The 19,505-nt window shown below is 38.6% G+C and overlaps 1 protein-coding gene across 8 annotated transcripts in view; it reads right to left on the minus strand.

Annotated features, from left to right (window-relative positions):
* The window catches only part of MSH3 (mutS homolog 3), a 185,272-nt gene that overhangs the window by 123,415 nt on the left and 42,352 nt on the right, over nt 1–19,505 (minus strand). For all 8 annotated transcript variants that reach the window (XR_013362092.1, XR_013362104.1, XR_013362096.1 and 5 more), the window contains 2 exons: nt 6,006–6,118; nt 2,628–2,742 (listed from right to left, as the gene is read on the minus strand). Coding sequence is in view for 4 of the 8 variants with exons in the window: in XM_077866538.1 (XP_077722664.1) it covers nt 2,628–2,742; nt 6,006–6,118 (228 nt within the window). In the remaining 4 variants the exon portion in view is untranslated. The remainder of the gene's footprint in view (nt 1–2,627; nt 2,743–6,005; nt 6,119–19,505) is intronic.

The following is a 19,505-nucleotide window of genomic DNA, read 5'->3' on the forward strand; positions in this document are numbered from 1 at the left end:
CATTTTAGGCTATTCAGTTTCATCTCTGGTCTCTACCCATTAGAAATCATTAAAATAGTTATAAAATTCCCTTTCACTAGTGAAAGTAAACACTCTACATTATCATCCTATTGTAAGAAGTCTTCTAAGAAAAAGCTCTTTAAGCTCTTACAGTTTACCTTGGGTGGATTTTGTGTCATTCTTTTCTAAATTTCCAAAACCTGGGCATGATCCTGGGGTTCCGGGATCAAGACCCACATCAGGCTCCCAGGAGGAAGCCTGCTTCTCCATCTGCCAGTGTCTCTGTCTCTGTGTGTCTCTCATGAATAAATAAATCTTAAAAAAAAAAAAAAAGTCAAAACCTATGTGAAGTTCTGACCACATTAATCTTAATAAAAGTCCTCTGAAATGACAAAACACTCATTTCCAACACCAATAAAAATGCTAATTCTTAAAAACTTTATAAATTTGAGAATCAGGCTAATTTATCAAATTAGGTAACTTAAAAATATACCAATTTAATTTCAGTACAAATAAACATGTTTTACTATTCAATATTATTTTTAGTTTAAATGTAAGGAGGGTACAATGTTTTCATACCCAAATTCATCTACTTCTAAATGTATCAGAGCCTGATTCTTTTAAAAAGTCATTTTATTCTAAAATTAATACTTAAAATAAAATTAAATTAAATCAATACTTTATTCCTTGGTGATACAGGAAAAGAAACAAGTCTTAATGGACAAGCTATTAATCAACAATTCTACCTCATTCAGAGGGGCTCCATATCTAAGGAAGTCAAATGGTAGGCAGTTTGCCATCCTTTTTTTATTGGAAATGAACAGAGTCAACCATATGGATCAATGTGTGCAGTAAGTCTCCCATTACTAGAACTTAAAGTGCAACCCAATTAAATATAATACCAAGCTGATACTCTTTTTCATAAAACATTTTAGTCATACTAAAACATATATAGATTAATACAGTACCTAGGTTAAAAAATAAAACATCAGTTAGAATTCCCCTGTGCCATTTCTCTCACCAACCTTCATTCTTCTCTTTCTCCACTGGAAGAAATCACTCTTCTGAATTTATTGCTCATCATTTCCATTTATGTCTTTATATCTGCCCTATGTATGCATGTATTCTAAAGCAATATTCCTAAGCACTACTTAAGTAATCACTTTTTTACATGCTTCTAACTTCATATAATGGTGTGTACTGTGTCCCCTTCCGTAATTTGATTTTTGGCTCAATATAATGTTAACATGATTTTTTAAAAATTGATGTAACTCCAGTCCATTTATTTTCATTGATGTATGACATTTCACTGCATGCACATAACACAATAAATCCACTCTCCTGTTGATGGACATTTAGATTGATTTTAAACAGGACAAAATTGTTTCCAGAGAAATGGCATTCTTTTCTATCCTAAATAGTACACACACCAAAAAAGACATTACAAAAAGATTCCCAAGGGACCTGCTTTTCTTGTACCCTCCCCAACAACTTCAAACCAGTACCACCTCTTTTACCCTAATTCATATTTGACCATTTTAGTGAGATAGCTCCTGTCTGTCTGCCCACCTCTGCAGCAGAGAAAGAAGCTTACTAATCAGGGATCAAAATGATAAAGGGTAATTCTTCACAGAACCAAAGCCAAGGAGCTGGTGAAGGTGAAACACAGAAAGGCAAGAAAATTCTCCCACTACTTTTTTCATTCCGATAGCTTTTAAACTAACATCTTCCTAGAATGTCAACTGTGAGTTTTAAATCTCTGAACTCCACAAAGTTAATCACTCTTTTAAAACAGCTATGTTAGTAGCTCTCCCTCTTAATCTCCAACTTTATGGTCTATGAAATAAAAACTGAAACCAAGAATAAGAAAGGCAGTGAAGTTTTATGAATGCTTTTTAATACCATTTCTTTTTTTAATACCATTTCTTAACTCCACTTAATAATACTTGTCAATTAACTGTGCTTTAGTATTTAGTATATTAAATAGCTATATGAATACGAATTGACAGAATCTTAAAGATTCTATAAATATTTTAACATTTTTCACCAATAGTACCCACACAGTTCACCCTTGTCCCCAAATAGAATATTCTACTGGGGAACCTGGGTGGCTCAGTTGGTTAAGTATCTGACTCTTGATTTCAGCTCAAGTAATGATCTCAGGGTTCTGGGATCAAGCCCTATGTTGTACTCAGCAGGGAGTCAGCTTGAAGATTCGCTATTCTCTCCCCCTCTCCCTCTCCTTCTCCCCCACTCCTGCGCTTTCTCTTTCTAAAGTAAATAAATCTTTTTAAAAAAAGCATATTCTATTTATAGCACGTGAACTTGTCTGAGTACAGTATTTACCAAATTCGACTTAAAAAATCCTTTTATAGACTATATAAAAGGCTCAGGCTGGACATATTATATTCAGTCATATGATTTAATATTGACACACAGTAGAAAATAGAAGATCACTTTTTGTCAGCCAATAATCAAAGATAAAAGGCAGTAGTGTCAAATTTCTCAGATGCTCTTATTTCTAAATGAATGCATGTGAACTTTAAACCAAAAAAAATTTTTTTTCAAAGAAAATATTTTTAATATAACTCTACCCCCCTTTTTTTTATTTTTGAGAAATCACTTACTTGGGTTTGGAAAGCACCTTTTCCAAGTTAAATTCTTTGAGGTATCTTATTACAGCAGCCAAAGAGCAAATCACAGGTTTCTCCAAGTTAATGATGCCAGAAAAACTTTGTGAAGCTAAAAAACAGAATATATACTTCCATTAAAGTTACTGTTCACCATTATTAAAAACTGTAAGTTATGTGAAATTTAGTTTATGCTTATTGAAATAATAATATAGACAATACCTCCTAAAATTGCCTTTTAGGAGAATGTGGAAGATTTCAAGTACCTAGATCATGGGAAAATGGGCATTTTTTTTTTTTTAAGATTTTATTTATTTATTCATGAGAGACAGAGAGGCAGAGACCCAGGCAGAGGGAGAAGCAGGCTCCATGCAGGGAGCCCGACTCAGGCCGAAGGCAGTGCTAAACTGCTGAGCCACCCAAGCTGCCAAAAATGGGCATTTTCTAATGGTGAAATAAATTTTTTTGTAGAGCAACTTTTTCAAAATATAAAACGCTCATCCCCTTTGACCCAGAAATACTCTAAAATGCATGCCAAAGATGTATATACAAGGAAGTGAGCTAAAAATCTTTTGTATTAGTAAAATCTACAGATAACCTAAGTATCAGTAGGGTAATAGATAAATTTTGTTAAGTCCAGATTATTATGCATCTACTAACAAGAATGACTTACAGCTATCTGTATAGACACAGAAAACTATTCATAATATGCTGCTGAGTGAGGGCAAAAAAAAAAGCTGTACAATCACTCTTATCTCTCAGCAGCATCTGGTCTCTCAAAGGCTTTATTCTTGTGCCCTACAGGGTATTCTCAACAGAGCAGCCAAAAGAATCCTTTTAAAAATGTACATCAGACCATTAGACTACTTTGCTAATAAAAGTCCTCACACACCCCCCAAATCACTGAGAGAAGCTCAAGTCCTTACAGGTCTTTCAGGCCCTACAATCTGCCTTCCACCTTCCCTTTATCTCTAAGTTCACATCTTTATCTTCTTTTACCTTGTTCTAGCACCCAGGTTCCTTTTATTCCTCAAACATACCATGCACTTAGATATGTTGTACTCACTGCTGTCTGTGCCTAAAACACTGTTCCTTCACCTGTATGGCTTTACCCCTCAGTTCCTTCCATCTTTGTTCAAGTCTTTGCTCCAGTGCCATTTTCTCAGTGAGGCCTTACTTTACCACCCTATTCCAAAGTTCACTCTCTTCCCTACCTTACTTTCTTCATAACACTTATCACCTTCAAACACACTAACTTATTTTATTGTATGTATCTCCATGTATATGTGAACTCCGGAAGGGCAGGAATTTTTTTTTTTTATTCCTTATTGTATGTGTGATACCTCATATAACAGGCAGTCAATAAAAAACTGGCTGAATGAATAAATCCAAGTTATATGAAATATACAGATTTATGTATGTATGCCCAAACATATGGATTTGTACCTATAAAAATTCTTAAAGATTTGGGAAGAGGGACTTTCACTTTTTTTCTTTATGCACAACTATGTTTGGACCGTCTTTTTTTTTTTTTTTGCAATAGTCATTTATTTCTTTCAGAAATAAAAAAAATTACAAAATATCCTCTACATCAGTAATACCAAATATATTAATTTCAATTGTGGCTTTCTATAAAACCAAGGTGTAAGTAAAGAGCTAGTAAAACTCTTCCCTGTTCTGAGAATTTCATCTTTTAACTTTCTAGCTCTATTCCCCAGGAAACCTGATAAAGTGTCAATGTGTTATGGAGGTAACATTGCATATGGTAAGAATGACCTGAAACCAATAAATCGCATCTGGGCTAAAAAGAATTATAAACACCTGATTCTAGAATTGTTGGCCGCCTGGGAGTACACTGACTCTGAAGTTGGCATGGCATGAGACTTCTATGCCTGGGTAGATTCTGATGAGTATCTCCTGTTTTTGCAGCTGACCTGTACTTGGCAGGGAGTGTGGGTGGAGAGAAGCAGTTTGCACAAGGACTTAGGCTCTCAAAGGCATTACGGACAACTACAAACCCTGTGGAGGACTATTCCCACTAACAGGAACAAGTGCCCCCTACTGGTGAGCTAAGGTTTCCTATCCTATAGACTTCTAAGTGAATGTGATGTCAAAAGTCACTTAGGGGAGTCCTGAGACTTAGTCTTGTCTTTACTGGAGCATAAGAAAACAATCCCTTGGTGATATCTCAGACTGTCTGAGAATGGGTTACCCTCTCAGACACTCGATTCAAGTTGGCACCATGAGACACAAAATGTTGGGGAGAGAAATGCTAACAAGACATTGGTGCCTGTGGGTGAGCCAAGGGGAGACAGATCTATCTACAGTCTAATGGTGAAAGCCCTGAAGCATGTGATAAGATATCAAAATGACCCTTAACAGAGCAAGCTGGACTAGCAGGAAGGATGGGGGTATAGACCAAGTCAAGCACACCTGGCTGAGGACCGGTACATTAGACAAACAATAGTTACTTAACATATTAATACCCTAGCATTAATGTTCTGGTATTAAAATTGTGGCAATCAAAAAAAATAATAAAAATAAAATAAAATAAAATAAAATAAAATTGTGGCAATCAATCTAATGAAATGCTAGCCTTTATCAGATTTACCCAAATACTCTATAAAATAGTAAGGAAAATAATGGGCATTTTTTTAAGAGAAGCAAACGTGAAGGTTGGCCAGTAATTCCTTATACTCCAATGAATATGTTAAAAACATCAAGTTACTAAATGGTTTTAACTACAAAGGAAGAAGCTGTAGGGGTCTTTTTGATGAGTGCAAGGAAAGTGAACACTTTGAACGCAGCAGAACACAGTAGAAGTGAACGCAGTAGAGTGCCTCTCTGCTCTACTAGTGCCTCTACTGGGCAGCCCCAGTGGCACAGTGGTTTAGCGCCACCTGCATGCAGCCAGGGGTGTGATCCTGGAGACCTGGGATCGAGTCCCACGTCGGGCTCCCTGTATGGAGCCTGCTTCTCCCTCTGCTTGTGTCTCTGCCTCTCTCTCTGAATGAATAAATTTAAAAAATATTAAAAAAAAAACCACAACTAGTGCCTCTACTGCTGCCAGTTATTTACTGGTAACTGCCTAGTTTTCATTAAATTGAAAGTCAAAGTTGCACCTTTATCCAAATTTCTTTAAGATTTTATTTATTTATTCATGATAGACACACACAGAGAGAGAGAGGCAGAGGGAGAAGCAGGCTCCATGCCGGGAGCCCGACGTGGGACTCTATCCCAGGACTCCAGGATCATGCCCTGGGCCAAAGGCAGGCGCTAAACCGCTGAGCCACCCAGGGATCCCCCCCCTTTATCCAAATCTCAAAACTGGGTTAAATTTGAGGACATTAAGGCTAACACATATAAAATATTTACCTTGGATGTCAACTGCATCTTTTGCATAAAACTCTGTAACTGCCTGGAAAGCATGGCTGTATTCAAAATAAATGTTATCCATCCTTTCTACTCGAATTCTGTCATCCCGCACACTGAAAGAAAAAAAATGAAAATTTCAAAGATAATATTCATAATCTTGAACTATCTATATTTAGACCCTGGCCTGACCAAAAAAAAAAAATTCATTCTTCATTCTTCCCCAAGCGAGAAAAAAGAGAGAAAGATCTAAAGTTTCCCTGTTTGACATTTCATACAATATAATTCCTCCTTTTACCACTGGTACTTTACATCAAGTAGTGCACTGTGATGATCAAGAACTCATTGAAATTTAAGTCAATTACTTAGATTAATACAAAAGGGAGGAAAATGGAAAAGCATCATTTTAATTTAATTGCATCATCTGTTTAAATACTCTACCAGTAAGAAACATCTTTCTCTGAAATGGCATCATTGTCTGGCTAGCTTTTTGCAAAGTCCACTTCTACCACAGTCTCCATTCCAATGTAGCAAATTCCTCCTAGGTAAACTCTCACTCTCTATTTAAAGAGGTTCTACAGGGGCACCTCGGAGGCTCAGACTGCCTTCCACCCAGAGTCCCAGGATCAAACTCTGCATCAGGCTCCCCACTGATCCAGGAGTCTGCTTCTCCCTCTGATGCCCTCCTCTCGTGCTCTCTCTCTCTCTGATTAATAAATAAAATCTTTTTTTTTTAAAGGCGGTTCTGTAGTCTCTTTAAAACTGTGCTTGTGTGTGTGTATGAGATTATGTAAGTACATAAGCAAAACCATATCACCCATGCCGGGTAATACACTTTCTGTCTCATTTGGTTTTGTTTGGCTCCCCATTTCTCCTCCCCCTCTCCTTCCCCATCACCTCACTCCCAACCCATGTTAACAGCCCAGAATGAATCCGTTTTTTTTTTTTCATGTTCATATGTTCATACACAAGCATATATTATACACATCCTTATTTTATAAAAGTGGGATGACTTCACAGAAACTTTTCTGTATCTTATTTTCTTCATAAGCAGTAACTCTTGGAAATCCCTTCACATAAAGTGACCTACTACACTATTTGTTTTTAATGGCAGGAAAATATTTCATAGTATGTAAAAGCTGTAATTTATTCAACCATTTATTATTGGATTCTCACTTGATGTTAACATTTATTATTCCATGTTGCTTTAGAACATTTTCATCTAAAAAATAGAACTTTACATTAAATAAATAATAAAACACTGCACACATCCCTCCACAGTCATATTCATCTCTTTACCATGTGAAAAGGTAAATACTATCTCTTATTTGGTATATATTACTACATTTGTTTTCATACTTTGCAGTATACCTTGGCATCTTTATGCAAGATATTGTTTTATGTTTTAGATTTTATGTACGTGGTACTTTATTACACCTATCCTCCTAAAACTTGCTTTTGCACTCAGTATTATAAGATTTATACATGAAGACAGATGAACCTCTGTTAATTTTCAAGTACTAAGTATTCCATTAGTTCTTATATTTTCCAGTGAATTTTTTAAGATTTGCTTTTCAAATTAAATTCACCTGAATTTATATTGGAGGACGGTATGAAGTTAGAAATATAGTTTGATTTTTCCATATGATTATCAATTAAAGTTCAAAACAACACTTACAGAACATTCCATCTTTTCCTACCACTTCATAATGCCTCCAATGCATATCATGTTTCTGTATATGTGTGACCCTATTACTGGCTTCTCTATCCTGTTCCACTGATCTTTTTGTATATATCTGTATCAGGACTATAGTATCTAAACGGCCATGGCTTGGTATCAGTGTGGCCAGGCCCCTTGCTTTTCAAGACTGTCTTGACTACTGGTGGGCCTTTGATTTTCTTTATAAATTTTAGGTTCATCTTGTCAAGTGAGTAAAATCCTTATTAGGATTTTGACTGGATACGCAATGAATTAATGTAGAGTAAAATATCTTAACAAATCAAGATATCCTACTATTAAAGACAGCACAACTCTTCTATGTCTTTTCTATGTAACAATAACATTCTTTAATTTTCTCCATGTTTTATATTCTTTGGTTTGCTCACTCTTAAATATATTATATCTAATATATTATAATACATTAACATTACTATAAAAGAAAACATATTTACTAGAGGGTTATCACACTATACAGAACCTACTGATTTTTATATGCAGCAACTATACTAAATACTCTAATTTCCTTTGTTGTATTGTCTATGTATATATTAATATCACCTCGAAAATAAAAGATATTTTTATCTCTCCTTTACAATTTCTATTCTTTTCTTTTTCCTATCTCATTACACTACTGGCTAAGACCTTCAGGCTGTGTTGATTAAAAATAATGCAAAGAGGGCAGCCCCGGTGTGGCTCAGCGGTTTGGTGCCGCCTTCAGCCCGGGGTGTGATCCTGGAGACCCAGAATCAAGTCCCACGTCAGGCTCCCTGCATGGAGCCTACTTCTCCCTCGGCCTGTGTCTCTGCCTCTCTCTCTCTCTCTCTGAATCTCTCATGAATAAATAAATAAAATCTTTAAAAAAAAACAATGCAAAGAGGCATCCATTGTCTTCTGACTGATAATAATAGGAAGCTTCTAAAGTTTCACTCTTAAGTAGGAAGCTTGCTATAGGTTTTGGAATAAATGACTCATTGGCCAAGGTTTAGGAAGTTTCTCAGTTTAGGGGGAGAAAAATCTTTAGTCATAAAGGATTACTGAATCTTAATGTTCTTTCTACATGTGTTAAAATAATCACATGGCTTATATCTCACTTAATTTTTTTATATATTACTCATATTTTCTGATGCTGAAAAATCCTTGCATTCCTCAGATATATCATACTTGTCATGATGTTCTGTGTTGCTTAGTTAGAAGCTTGATTTCTTAGTGGTTTGTTGTTTTATTTTCCCCCCAGAAAATCTGTGCCAGCATACCTAGCTCCAAAGGCTTTTTCTGTTCTACTACAAGACTAGGCAAGCATAAGCTGATCCGGGAAGAAATCTAAGAGGGAGGATTTTCTCCCATCTGTGGTGCTGAAGAAGGATTTTTTTCACCTTAATCCACCAGAGAGAGAGTATCAGACTATTACAAATCTCTTATCAATTTTTATCTTCCTGTTAGACTCCCTTAATACTTGGATTTTTAGAAACCTGTAGAGAAGTTATTATTTAGCAATTCAAAAAGCAGTGAATGACCTTACATGAGCTCCACACTGATTTTGTACAAATTCCTGGAATGAATGCAAGAGGCAGCTGGTTACTCAATTACTGTTCTAATTAACGTTTTGTTTGATAAGCAGATAGGATTTAGAAACCTATTAAATTTGATAAGAATGGACTTGTCAGTTATCCTTGAGGCTTTCACGGAAGCATTACAAGAGTGTTAAACTCATCGTTCTGCAATCTGTATATTGAACATCTTCATGCAAACATTTTTTCCACAAACTGGTTGGAGTTATAAAATCTGTGTTTTGCCAGACTTCTTAATTGGAGAAAGTTATGGTAAATTAAATCACTCTCTTTGAAACAAATGTCTACTTCAAACACTGTGTACATAATGAGTGATACCCAACCAGAATTTTGTCAAACTAGATTTTAGTAAAACTTCCACATTAAGCACAGAATTGTCAATCTTGATTTCCTTGAACTAACCTGTGGAATACCTGCATCAGAATCACCTGCACCACACATTAAGAGCACAGATCCCATGTCCTGAGTGCATTAAATCTGAATTCACAGGAAGTTAAGGGAGAAGGGGCATTTTCATTTGCCAAAGGATTTTCAGAGTGATTCACAGGCCGACTGCAGACTGAAAATGGTAGGTCTACAGGAATGAAACTGGCAGTCACCGCAGGATCAGAGTACAAAGAGGAAAAGGAAATCTCCAACAACAGTGTATGTTTCAGCTGCTCTGTTACAGGTGGACAGTATAAGTACCTTTCCACTCCAAATAAAGGAAGTCAACTATGGTCATGTAACTGACCTGAGACTAAAAAATTCTAAAAACACTCTCCCCTTCCCACCTTCTACAGAGGCTGTTTGTAGCTGGGGCTGAAGCCTCCTTAATGGGAGAGGCTGAACAGAGGCTATGCTATGTCCTAGATCCAGGGTGGTGATGCCCCTTCTGTGCTGGATGGAAGGAATATAGTCAAAAGAGGAGCCTCAGTTATTACATGGGGTATACCAAGCTGGACTGTTTTAAATTAAGATTTCTACTTTTTAAAAATCCTTTTCATATGTAACATGCCTCTCTGTTGCCAAATATATTGTTTTGGAAAAATTAAATGGCGATAAAACTCTCAACAAGTGTGGAACCCACACTAAAATTAAGGAACTTCAGACCAAATAATATCTTTTAATGTCAACCTAAACATAAAACTGATGACTCTCTGGTGTTGCACAACAGACCACCTACAGAGATGTTGATCTAACGTTGTTCAATTGCGACCAAACAAATGTCAGCCTACCAATTTTATGATCTGTGCTAACTTTAGAAACTATAATTTTTATAGACAAAAAGAGCCTTGTTAAAGGCTGACAATCTGCTATAGGAAAACTCACAAAGCCTCTTCTGACAGCATTCTTACTGATGATAAAAATACTGATTGAGTTCCAAGCTTCCTGGCTGAGTGATTAATTCTCTCCTCAGAGAATAGAATCCAATACACATCCAGAATGAATAAAACAGGCCATGTAATAGAGTTACAATGTCTATTAGAATTAGTATGAAATTCATTAACTTTATCGTCACTTATAGTACAGAACTATATGGAGACTAGGAGCATTATGTGAAACTAAAATTATGAAACCAACCACTACCTGACAACTATCAGAAAAACTAGCCACAAAAACAGCAAAGAAAAAGGTAACATAGATGCTTCAAAAGATATAAAAACAGAGAATAAAATGATCTGGACAAGTTAATAACAGATATATCTGCCCAAAAACAAATGTAAATGGGGTAAACTTCCTTATTAAAAGAGAGTTGATCTCAGATTGGATTACCAAGGGGAAAAAAAAACCCTCTGTGCTACAAAAAAGGAGTAAAACTAACAAGAAAGTAATTCAGAAAGGTCAAAAATAAAATGATAGCTGGAAAAAAAATTGTCTAGATGAATATACTAGTCAAATACAAATAAAAAGAAAGCAGTGAACAAGATTTTACTATCAGGCAAGACAGAATGGAGGACAGAAATCATTAAATAAGACAAAAAGAGGTGTTTCCTACTAATAAAAAGGATGATACGAAAGTCTTTTCACTCCACATGCTTAAAATACTTTTTACATTTTTGAACCACTAGAACATATTACCTCTTCAAAAAACAAAACTGTTTATAAAGAAAGAGCAAGAGAAAGAAAAGAATGGACCACAGAATTTATGCAGGAGCTCCCAGGAAAGGTTCATCCACTTCCCTAGACTTGAACCTGGGAGTCTAGGAGTCCAGTGACCAAATGGCTGGAGCCATCCTGCCACCTTGTGGAACATGAGAGGAAGGTGAACACAGGAAGAGACAAAGGAAAAGAGCTCCTAGATCCAGCCATGCCTGATTCTAAGCCTACCTTCCAGCTTTTCATTTACATGAGCTGATTATGTTCACATTTGATTTTGTAAAGTTCTGTAAGAACTCACTACAGAATAAGAGATTTTCAAAATGAAAAAAGGAAATTTTTGTTGCCCAGAGAAGGAAGTGGACACAATGACACAGACAGCCTCTTAAGAGAGTTGGTGACCTCTATCCCAGTCCACATAGCCAGCACTGAACCAAGGCAAGGAAGACCCAAAGTTTGATTTTAGCTGGAAGCCTGCTTTAGATCAACCAACAGGCAGGCTGAGTACAAATCAGATTCTGCAGACCAGGAGGATCCTCCTCCCAGTCCTCCCCACCAAACAGAGGTGATGAAATCTTAGCCAAATTGCCCCTGGGAATCAAAAACTAAAAGTAGATCTAGGGCCCCTGCAGGATTAGAGAGAATGGAGGTAAAGACACACACTAGCCCCAGCCAAAGAGGACAGGCCTGTTGGGGAGTGAGAGGGAGGACTGAGAAGTTCTCACTCACTGTGCAAGCTCCTTGAGGCCTCACAACAGAGGCCCAAGGCCCAGGAACTAACCAAAGTGGCTGTGCCCCTCAAGAGAAGAAAAGCGTTAAGAGATTTTACCTTAATGTAAGAGGTCTGTACTAGGGAAATTCACGTCTTTCTAAAATGTTCCTAGCTTTTTCTAGACTTTCAGTTTTACTTTTTCTCCTTTTATCGTGATTGTTACTTTTTTTTCCTTTATGATAAAGCTGCATCAAAAAGTCTCCAAGCTGTCTTGGCAAACCTGACAGAAAAGGACTTCTTCCCACAATGAGGTGAGGAAAAACTAAGAGGATTGGAGAACTTGGAAAACCAAAAGGAAAGGGAAAACATGAAGGGGGGAGGAATGGAGACAGAAAAAGCCAAACGGCCTTGAAAAGCCATTCATTTCTGGCCAGAGTCATGACCTCCTAGCTCTTCTACTCTGACCCTGGAAATTTTCTCTAAGGATGAATTCTCTGGAAAACATTTTAAAACCTCCATCCTTTCTTAAACTTTCAGCTCATCACAATCATGGGTCTTTTTACCACCCATCTCCACAGACCATATCCGAGCCATCTGCACACATTCTTATTTACAAGTGGGCCAAGACTCACCTCTTCTAAGATGCTTTCCCAGAAGAAGAACTGCATGCTAGGAAGGCCTGTGGTTTCTACCAGACACATGGGATTGTGGTTTGTAAAGTAATAGCTTTAGAAATAAAGCTATTTTGTTTTAAACACACAAGCTTTTTGTTAGAAACTTTAGCGCCAGAGATAGAAATACAAACTGTAATATGCATTATAAAAGAATGAAAATTTCATGAAATATCAACCAAATAGTATGTCGACTATGCTGTAAAACATTATTCCTTTTTAAGTCCAGAAACAGAGATGAAGGATGGGAATGGTTGCTTCCTTCATGTTTTTCCTGACAGGCTCTATAACACAGTGGTTAGAAGCATGTGCCTCAGAGCCAGGAAGTCTGGACCAAATCCCAGGTCTGCCACTTACCAGTTGTGGAACCCTAGACTTAACATCTCTCTGCTTCAGCTTCCTCATCTATAAAATCTGTATTAAAATAACAGCAGCTCCCTCAAAGGACGTTTGTGAAGTTTAAATCAGTTAGTAGAGGAGGGGCAAGATGGTGGAAGAGTAGGGTCCCCAAATCACCTGTCTCCAACAAATTACCTAGAAAACCTTCAAATTATCCTGAAAATCTATGAATTCGGCCTGAGAATTAAAGAGAGAATACGTGGAATGCTACAGTGAGAAGAGTTCCCGCTTCTATCAAGGTAGGAAGACGGGAAAAAAGAAATAAAGAAACAAAAGGCCTCCAAGGGGGAGGGGCCCCACAAGGAGCCGGGCTAAAGCCGGGGCGAGTGTCCCCAGGACAGGAGAGCCCCTTCCCGGAGAAGCAGGAGCTGCACCAACCTTCCCGGGCAGAAAGGGGCTCGCAGGGAGTTGGAGCAGGACCCAGGAGGGCGGGGATGCCCTCCGGCTCCCGGGGACACTAACAGACACCTGCGCCCCGGGAGAGTGCGCCGAGCTCCCTAAGGGCTGCAGCGCGCACGGCGGGACCCGGAGCAGCTCGGGGGGCTCGGGCGGCGGCTCCGCGGAGGGGGCTGCGGCCCGGGAGCGCGAATCCACCAGCGCAGGCCCGGAGCACAGGGGCCGGGACACAGCCCAGGATCCGGCTTCCCCCGGGACAGGCAGAGGCCGGGAGGGCCCAGGACAGCAAGGACGCTCCTGCCCCGAGCTGAGCAAATCGGCGGCCCCGCCCCGGAGCCTCCAGGCCCTGCAGACAGAGAGCTCCGGAGTTCCTGTGGGGGCTGAATCCTGGGCTCGAGAGCTGGCCTCGCCACTGCGGTTGTTCCTCCAGGGGCCTCAAGGGGTAAACAACCCCACTGAGCCCTGCACCACGCAGGGGGCAGAACAGCTCCCCCAAGTGCTAACACCTGAAAATCAGCACAACAGGCCCCTCCCCCAGAAGACCAGCTAGACGGACAAGTTCCAGGGGACCAAGGGACTTAAAGTACACAGAATCAGAAGATACTCCCCCTTGGTTCTTTTTTTCTTTCTTTCTTTCTTTTTTTTTTTTTTTGTTGTTGTTTTGTTTTGTTTTGCTTTTTGATTTGTTTCCTTCCCCCACCCCTTTTTTCCCATTCTTTCTTTTTCTTTATCTTTTTCTTCTTTTTTTTCTTCCTTTTTTTTTTCCTCCTTCTCTTTTCTTTCCTTCTTTCTCTCCTCTCTTTTTCTCCTTTTCCCAATACAACTTGCTTTTGGCCACTCTGCACTGAGCAAAATGACTAGAAGGAAAACCTCACCTCAAAAGAAAGAATCAGAAACAGTCCTCTCTCCCACAGAGTTACAAAATCTGGATTACAATTCAATGTCAGAAAGCCAATTCAGAAGCACTATTATACACCTACTGGTGGCTCTAGAAAAAAGCATAAAGGACTCAAGAGACTTCCTGACTGCAGAATTTAGAGCTAATCAGGCAGAAATTAAAAATCAATGGAATGAGATGCAATCCAAACTAGAAGTCCTAACGACGAGGGTTAACGAGGTGGAAGAACGAGTGAGTGACATAGAAGACAAGTTGATAGCAAAGAGGGAAACTGAGGAAAAAAGAGACAAACAATTAAAAGACCATGAAGATAGATTAAGAGAAATAAACGACAGCCTGAGGAAGAAAAACCTACGTTTAATTGGGGTTCCCGAGGGCGCCGAAAGGGCCAGAGGGCCAGAATATGTATTTGAACAAATTCTAGCTGAAAACTTTCCTAATCTGGGAAGGGAAACAGGCATTCAGATCCAGGAAATAGAGAGATCCCCCCCTAAAATCAATAAAAACCGTTCAACACCTCGACATTTAATAGTGAAGCTTGCAAATTCCAAAGATAAAGAGAAGATCCTTAAAGCAGCAAGAGACAAGAAATCCCTGACTTTTATGGGGAGGAGTATTAGGGTAACAGCAGACCTCTCCACAGAGACCTGGCAGGCCAGAAAGGGCTGGCAGGATATATTCAGGGTCCTAAATGAGAAGAACATGCAACCAAGAATACTTTATCCAGCAAGGCTCTCATTCAAAATGGAAGGAGAGATAAAGAGCTTCCAAGACAGGCAGCAACTGAAAGAATATGTGACCTCCAAACCAGCTCTGCAAGAAATTTTAAGGGGGACTCTTAAAATTCCCCTTTAAGAAGAAGTTCAGTGGAACAATCCACAAAAACAAGGACTGAATAGATATCATGATAACACTAAACTCATATCTCTCAATAGTAACTCTGAACGTGAACGGGCTTAATGACCCCATCAAAAGGCGCAGGGTTTCAGACTGGATAAAAAAGCAGGACCCATCTATTTGCTGTCTACAAGAGACTCATTTTAGACAGAAGGACACCTACAGCCTGAAAATAAAAGGTTGGAGAACCATTTACCATTCGAATGGTCCTCAAAAGAAAGCAGGGGTAGCCATCCTTATATCAGATAAACTAAAATTTACCCCGAAGACTGTAGTGAGAGATGAAGAGGGACACTATATCATACTTAAAGGATCTATCCAACAAGAGGACTTAACAATCCTCAATATATATGCCCCGAATGTGGGAGTTGCCAAATATATAAATCAATTATTAACCAAAGTAAAGAAATACTTAGATAATAATACACTTATACTTGGTGACTTCAATCTAGCTCTTTCTATACTCGATAGGTCTTCTAAGTACAACATCTCCAAAGAAACAAGAGCTTTAAATGATGCACTGGACCAGATGGATTTCACAGATATCTACAGAACTTTACATCCAAACTCAACTGAATACACATTCTTCTCAAGTGCACATGGAACTTTCTCCAGAATAGACCACATACTGGGTCACAAATCGGGTCTGAACCGATACCAAAAGATTGGGATCGTCCCCTGCATATTCTCAGACCATAATGCCTTGAAATTAGAACTAAATCACAACAAGAAGTTTGGAAGGTCCTCAAACACGTGGAGGTTAAGGACCATCCTGCTAAAAGATGAAAGGGTCAACCAAGAAATTAAGGAAGAATTAAAAAGATTCATGGAAACTAATGAGAATGAAGATACAACCGTTCAAAATCTTTGGGATGCAGCAAAAGCAGTCCTAAGGGGGAAATACATCGCAATACAAGCATCCATTCAAAAACTGGAAAGAACTCAAATACAAAAGCTAACCTTACACATAAAGGAGCTAGAGAAAAAACAGCAAATAGATCCTACACCCAGGAGAAGAAGAGAGTTAATAAAGATTCGAGCAGAACTCAACGAAATCGAGACCAGAAGAACTGTGGAACAGATCAACAGAACCAGGAGTTGGTTCTTTGAAAGAATTAATAAGATAGATAAACCATCAGCCAGCCTTATTAAAAAGAAGAGAGAGAAGACTCAAATTAATAAAATCATGAGAAAGGAGAGATCACTACCAACACCAAGGAAATACAAACGATTTTAAAAACTTATTATGAACAGCTATACGCCAATAAATTAGGCAATCTAGAAGAAATGGACGCATTCCTGGAAAGCCACAAACTACCAAAACTGGAACAGGAAGAAATAGAAAACCTGAACAGGCCAATAACCAGGGAGGAAATTGAAGCAGTCATCAAAAACCTCCCAAGACACAAGAGTCCAGGGCCAGATGGCTTCCCAGGGGAATTCTATCAAACGTTTAAAGAAGAAACCATACCTATTCTCCTAAAGCTGTTTGGAAAGATAGAAAGAGATGGAGTACTTCCAAATTCATTCTATGAGGCCAGCATCACCTTAATTCCAAAACCAGACAAAGACCCCACCAAAAAGGAGAATTACAGACCAATATCCCTGATGAACATGGATGCAAAAATTCTCAACAAGATACTGGCCAATAGGATCCAACAGTACATTAAGAAAATTATTCACCATGACCAAGTAGGATTTATCCCTGGGACACAAGGCTGGTTCAACACCCGTAAAACAATCAATGTGATTCATCACATCAGCAAGAGAAAAACCAAGAACCATATGATCCTCTCATTAGATGCAGAGAAAGCATTTGACAAAATACAGCATCCATTCCTGATCAAAACTCTTCAGAGTGTAGGGATAGAGGGAACATTCCTCGACATCTTAAAAGCCATCTATGAAAAGCCCACAGCAAATATCATTCTCAATGGGGAAGCACTGGGAGCCTTTCCCCTAAGATCAGGCACAAGACAGGGATGCCCACTCGCACCACTGCTATTCAACATAGTACTGGAAGTCCTAGCCTCAGCAATCAGACAACAAAAAGACATTAAAGGCATTCAAATTGGCAAAGAAGAAGTCAAACTCTCCCTCTTCGCCGATGACATGATACTCTACATAGAAAACCCAAAAGTCTCCACCCCAAGATTGCTAGAACTCATACAGCAATTCGGTAGCGTGGCAGGATACAAAATCAATGCCCAGAAATCAGTGGCATTTCTATACACTAACAATGAGACTGAAGAAAGAGAAATTAAGGAGTCAATATCATTTACAATTGCACCCAAAAGCATAAGATACCTAGGAATAAACCTAACCAAAGATCTAAAGGATCTATACCCTCAAAACTATAGAACACTTCTGAAAGAAACTGAGGAAGACACAAAGAGATGGAAAAATATTCCATGCTCATGGATTGGCAGAATTAATATTGTGAAAATGTCAATGTTACCCAGGGCAATGTACACGTTTAATGCAATCCCTATCAAAATACCATGGACTTTCTTCAGAGAGTTAGAACAAATTATTTTAAGATTTGTGTGGAAGCAGAAAAGACCCCGAATAGCCAGGGGAATTTTAAAAAAGAAAACCATAGCTGGGGGCATCACAATGCCAGATTTCAGGTTGTACTACAAAGCTGTGATCATCAAGACAGTGTGGTACTGGCACAAAAACAGACACATAGATCAATGGAACAGAATAGAGAACCCAGAAGTGGACCCTGAACTTTATGGTCAACTAATATGCGATAAAGGAGGAAAGACTATCCATTGGAAGAAAGACAGTCTCTTCAATAAATGGTGCTGGGAAAATTGGACATTCACATGCAGAAGAATGAAACTAGACCACTCTCTTTCACCATACACAAAGATAAACTCAAAATGGATGAAAGATCTAAATGTGAGACAAGATTCCATCAAAATCCTAGAGAAGAACACAGGCAACACCCTTTTTGAACTCGGCCACAGTAACTTCTTGCAAGATACATCCACGAAGGCAAAAGAAACAAAAGCAAAAATAAACTATTGGGACTTCACCAAGATAAAAAGCTTCTGCACAGCAAAACAAATAGTCCACAAAACTAAAAGACAACCTACAGAATGGGAGAAGATATTTGCAAATGACCTATCAGATAAAGGGCTACTTTCCAAGATCTATAAAGAACTTATTAAACTCAACACCAAAGAAACAAACAATCCAATCATGAAATGGGCAGAAGACATGAACAGAAATCTCACAGAGGAAGACATAGACATGGCCAACATGCACATGAGAAAATGCTCTGCATCACTTGCCATCAGGGAAATACAAATCAAAACCACAATGAGATACCACCTCACACCAGTGAGAATGGGGAAAATTAACAAGGCAGGAAACCACAAATGTTGGAGAGGATGCGGAGAAAAGGGAACCCTCTTACACTGTTGGTGGGAATGTGAACTGGTGCAGCCACTCTGGAAAACTGTGTGGAGGTTCCTCAAAGAGTTAAAAATAGACCTGCCCTACAACCCAGCAATTGCACTGTTGGGGATTTACCCGAAAGATACAGATGCAATGAAACGCCGGGACACCTGCACCCCGATGTTTCTAGCAGCAATGGCCACAATAGCCAAACAGTGGAAGGAGCCTTGGTGTCCATCGAAAGATGAATGGATAAAGAAGATGTGGTTTATGTATACAATGGAATATTACTCAGCTATTAGAAATGACAAATACCCACCATTTGCTTCAACGTGGATGGAACTGGAGGGTATTATGCTGAGTGAAGTAAGTCAGTCAGAGAAGGACAAACATTATATGTTCTCATTCATGTGGGGAATATAAATAATAGTGAAAGGGAATATAAGGGAAGGGAGAAGAAATGTGTGGGAAATATCAGAAAGCGAGACAGAACGTAAAGACTGCTAACTCTGGGAAACAAACTAGGGGTGGTAGAAGGGGAGGAGGGCGGGGGGTGGGAGTGAATGGGTTACGGGCACTGGGGGTTATTCTGTATGTTGGTAAATTGAACACCAATAAAAAATAAATTAAAAAAAAATAAATCAGTTAGTAAATATAAAGCCCTTACAATAGCATCTAAAATATAGTTAGCTACTGTCACTATTATTACTACTATTACTGCTACTCAAGAATGAGAGAAAGGGGTAGTCGTGTAC

Source organism: Canis aureus, chromosome 2 (genome assembly GCF_053574225.1).
Source record: "Canis aureus isolate CA01 chromosome 2, VMU_Caureus_v.1.0, whole genome shotgun sequence".
NCBI classification, from domain to species: Eukaryota; Metazoa; Chordata; class Mammalia; order Carnivora; family Canidae; genus Canis; species Canis aureus.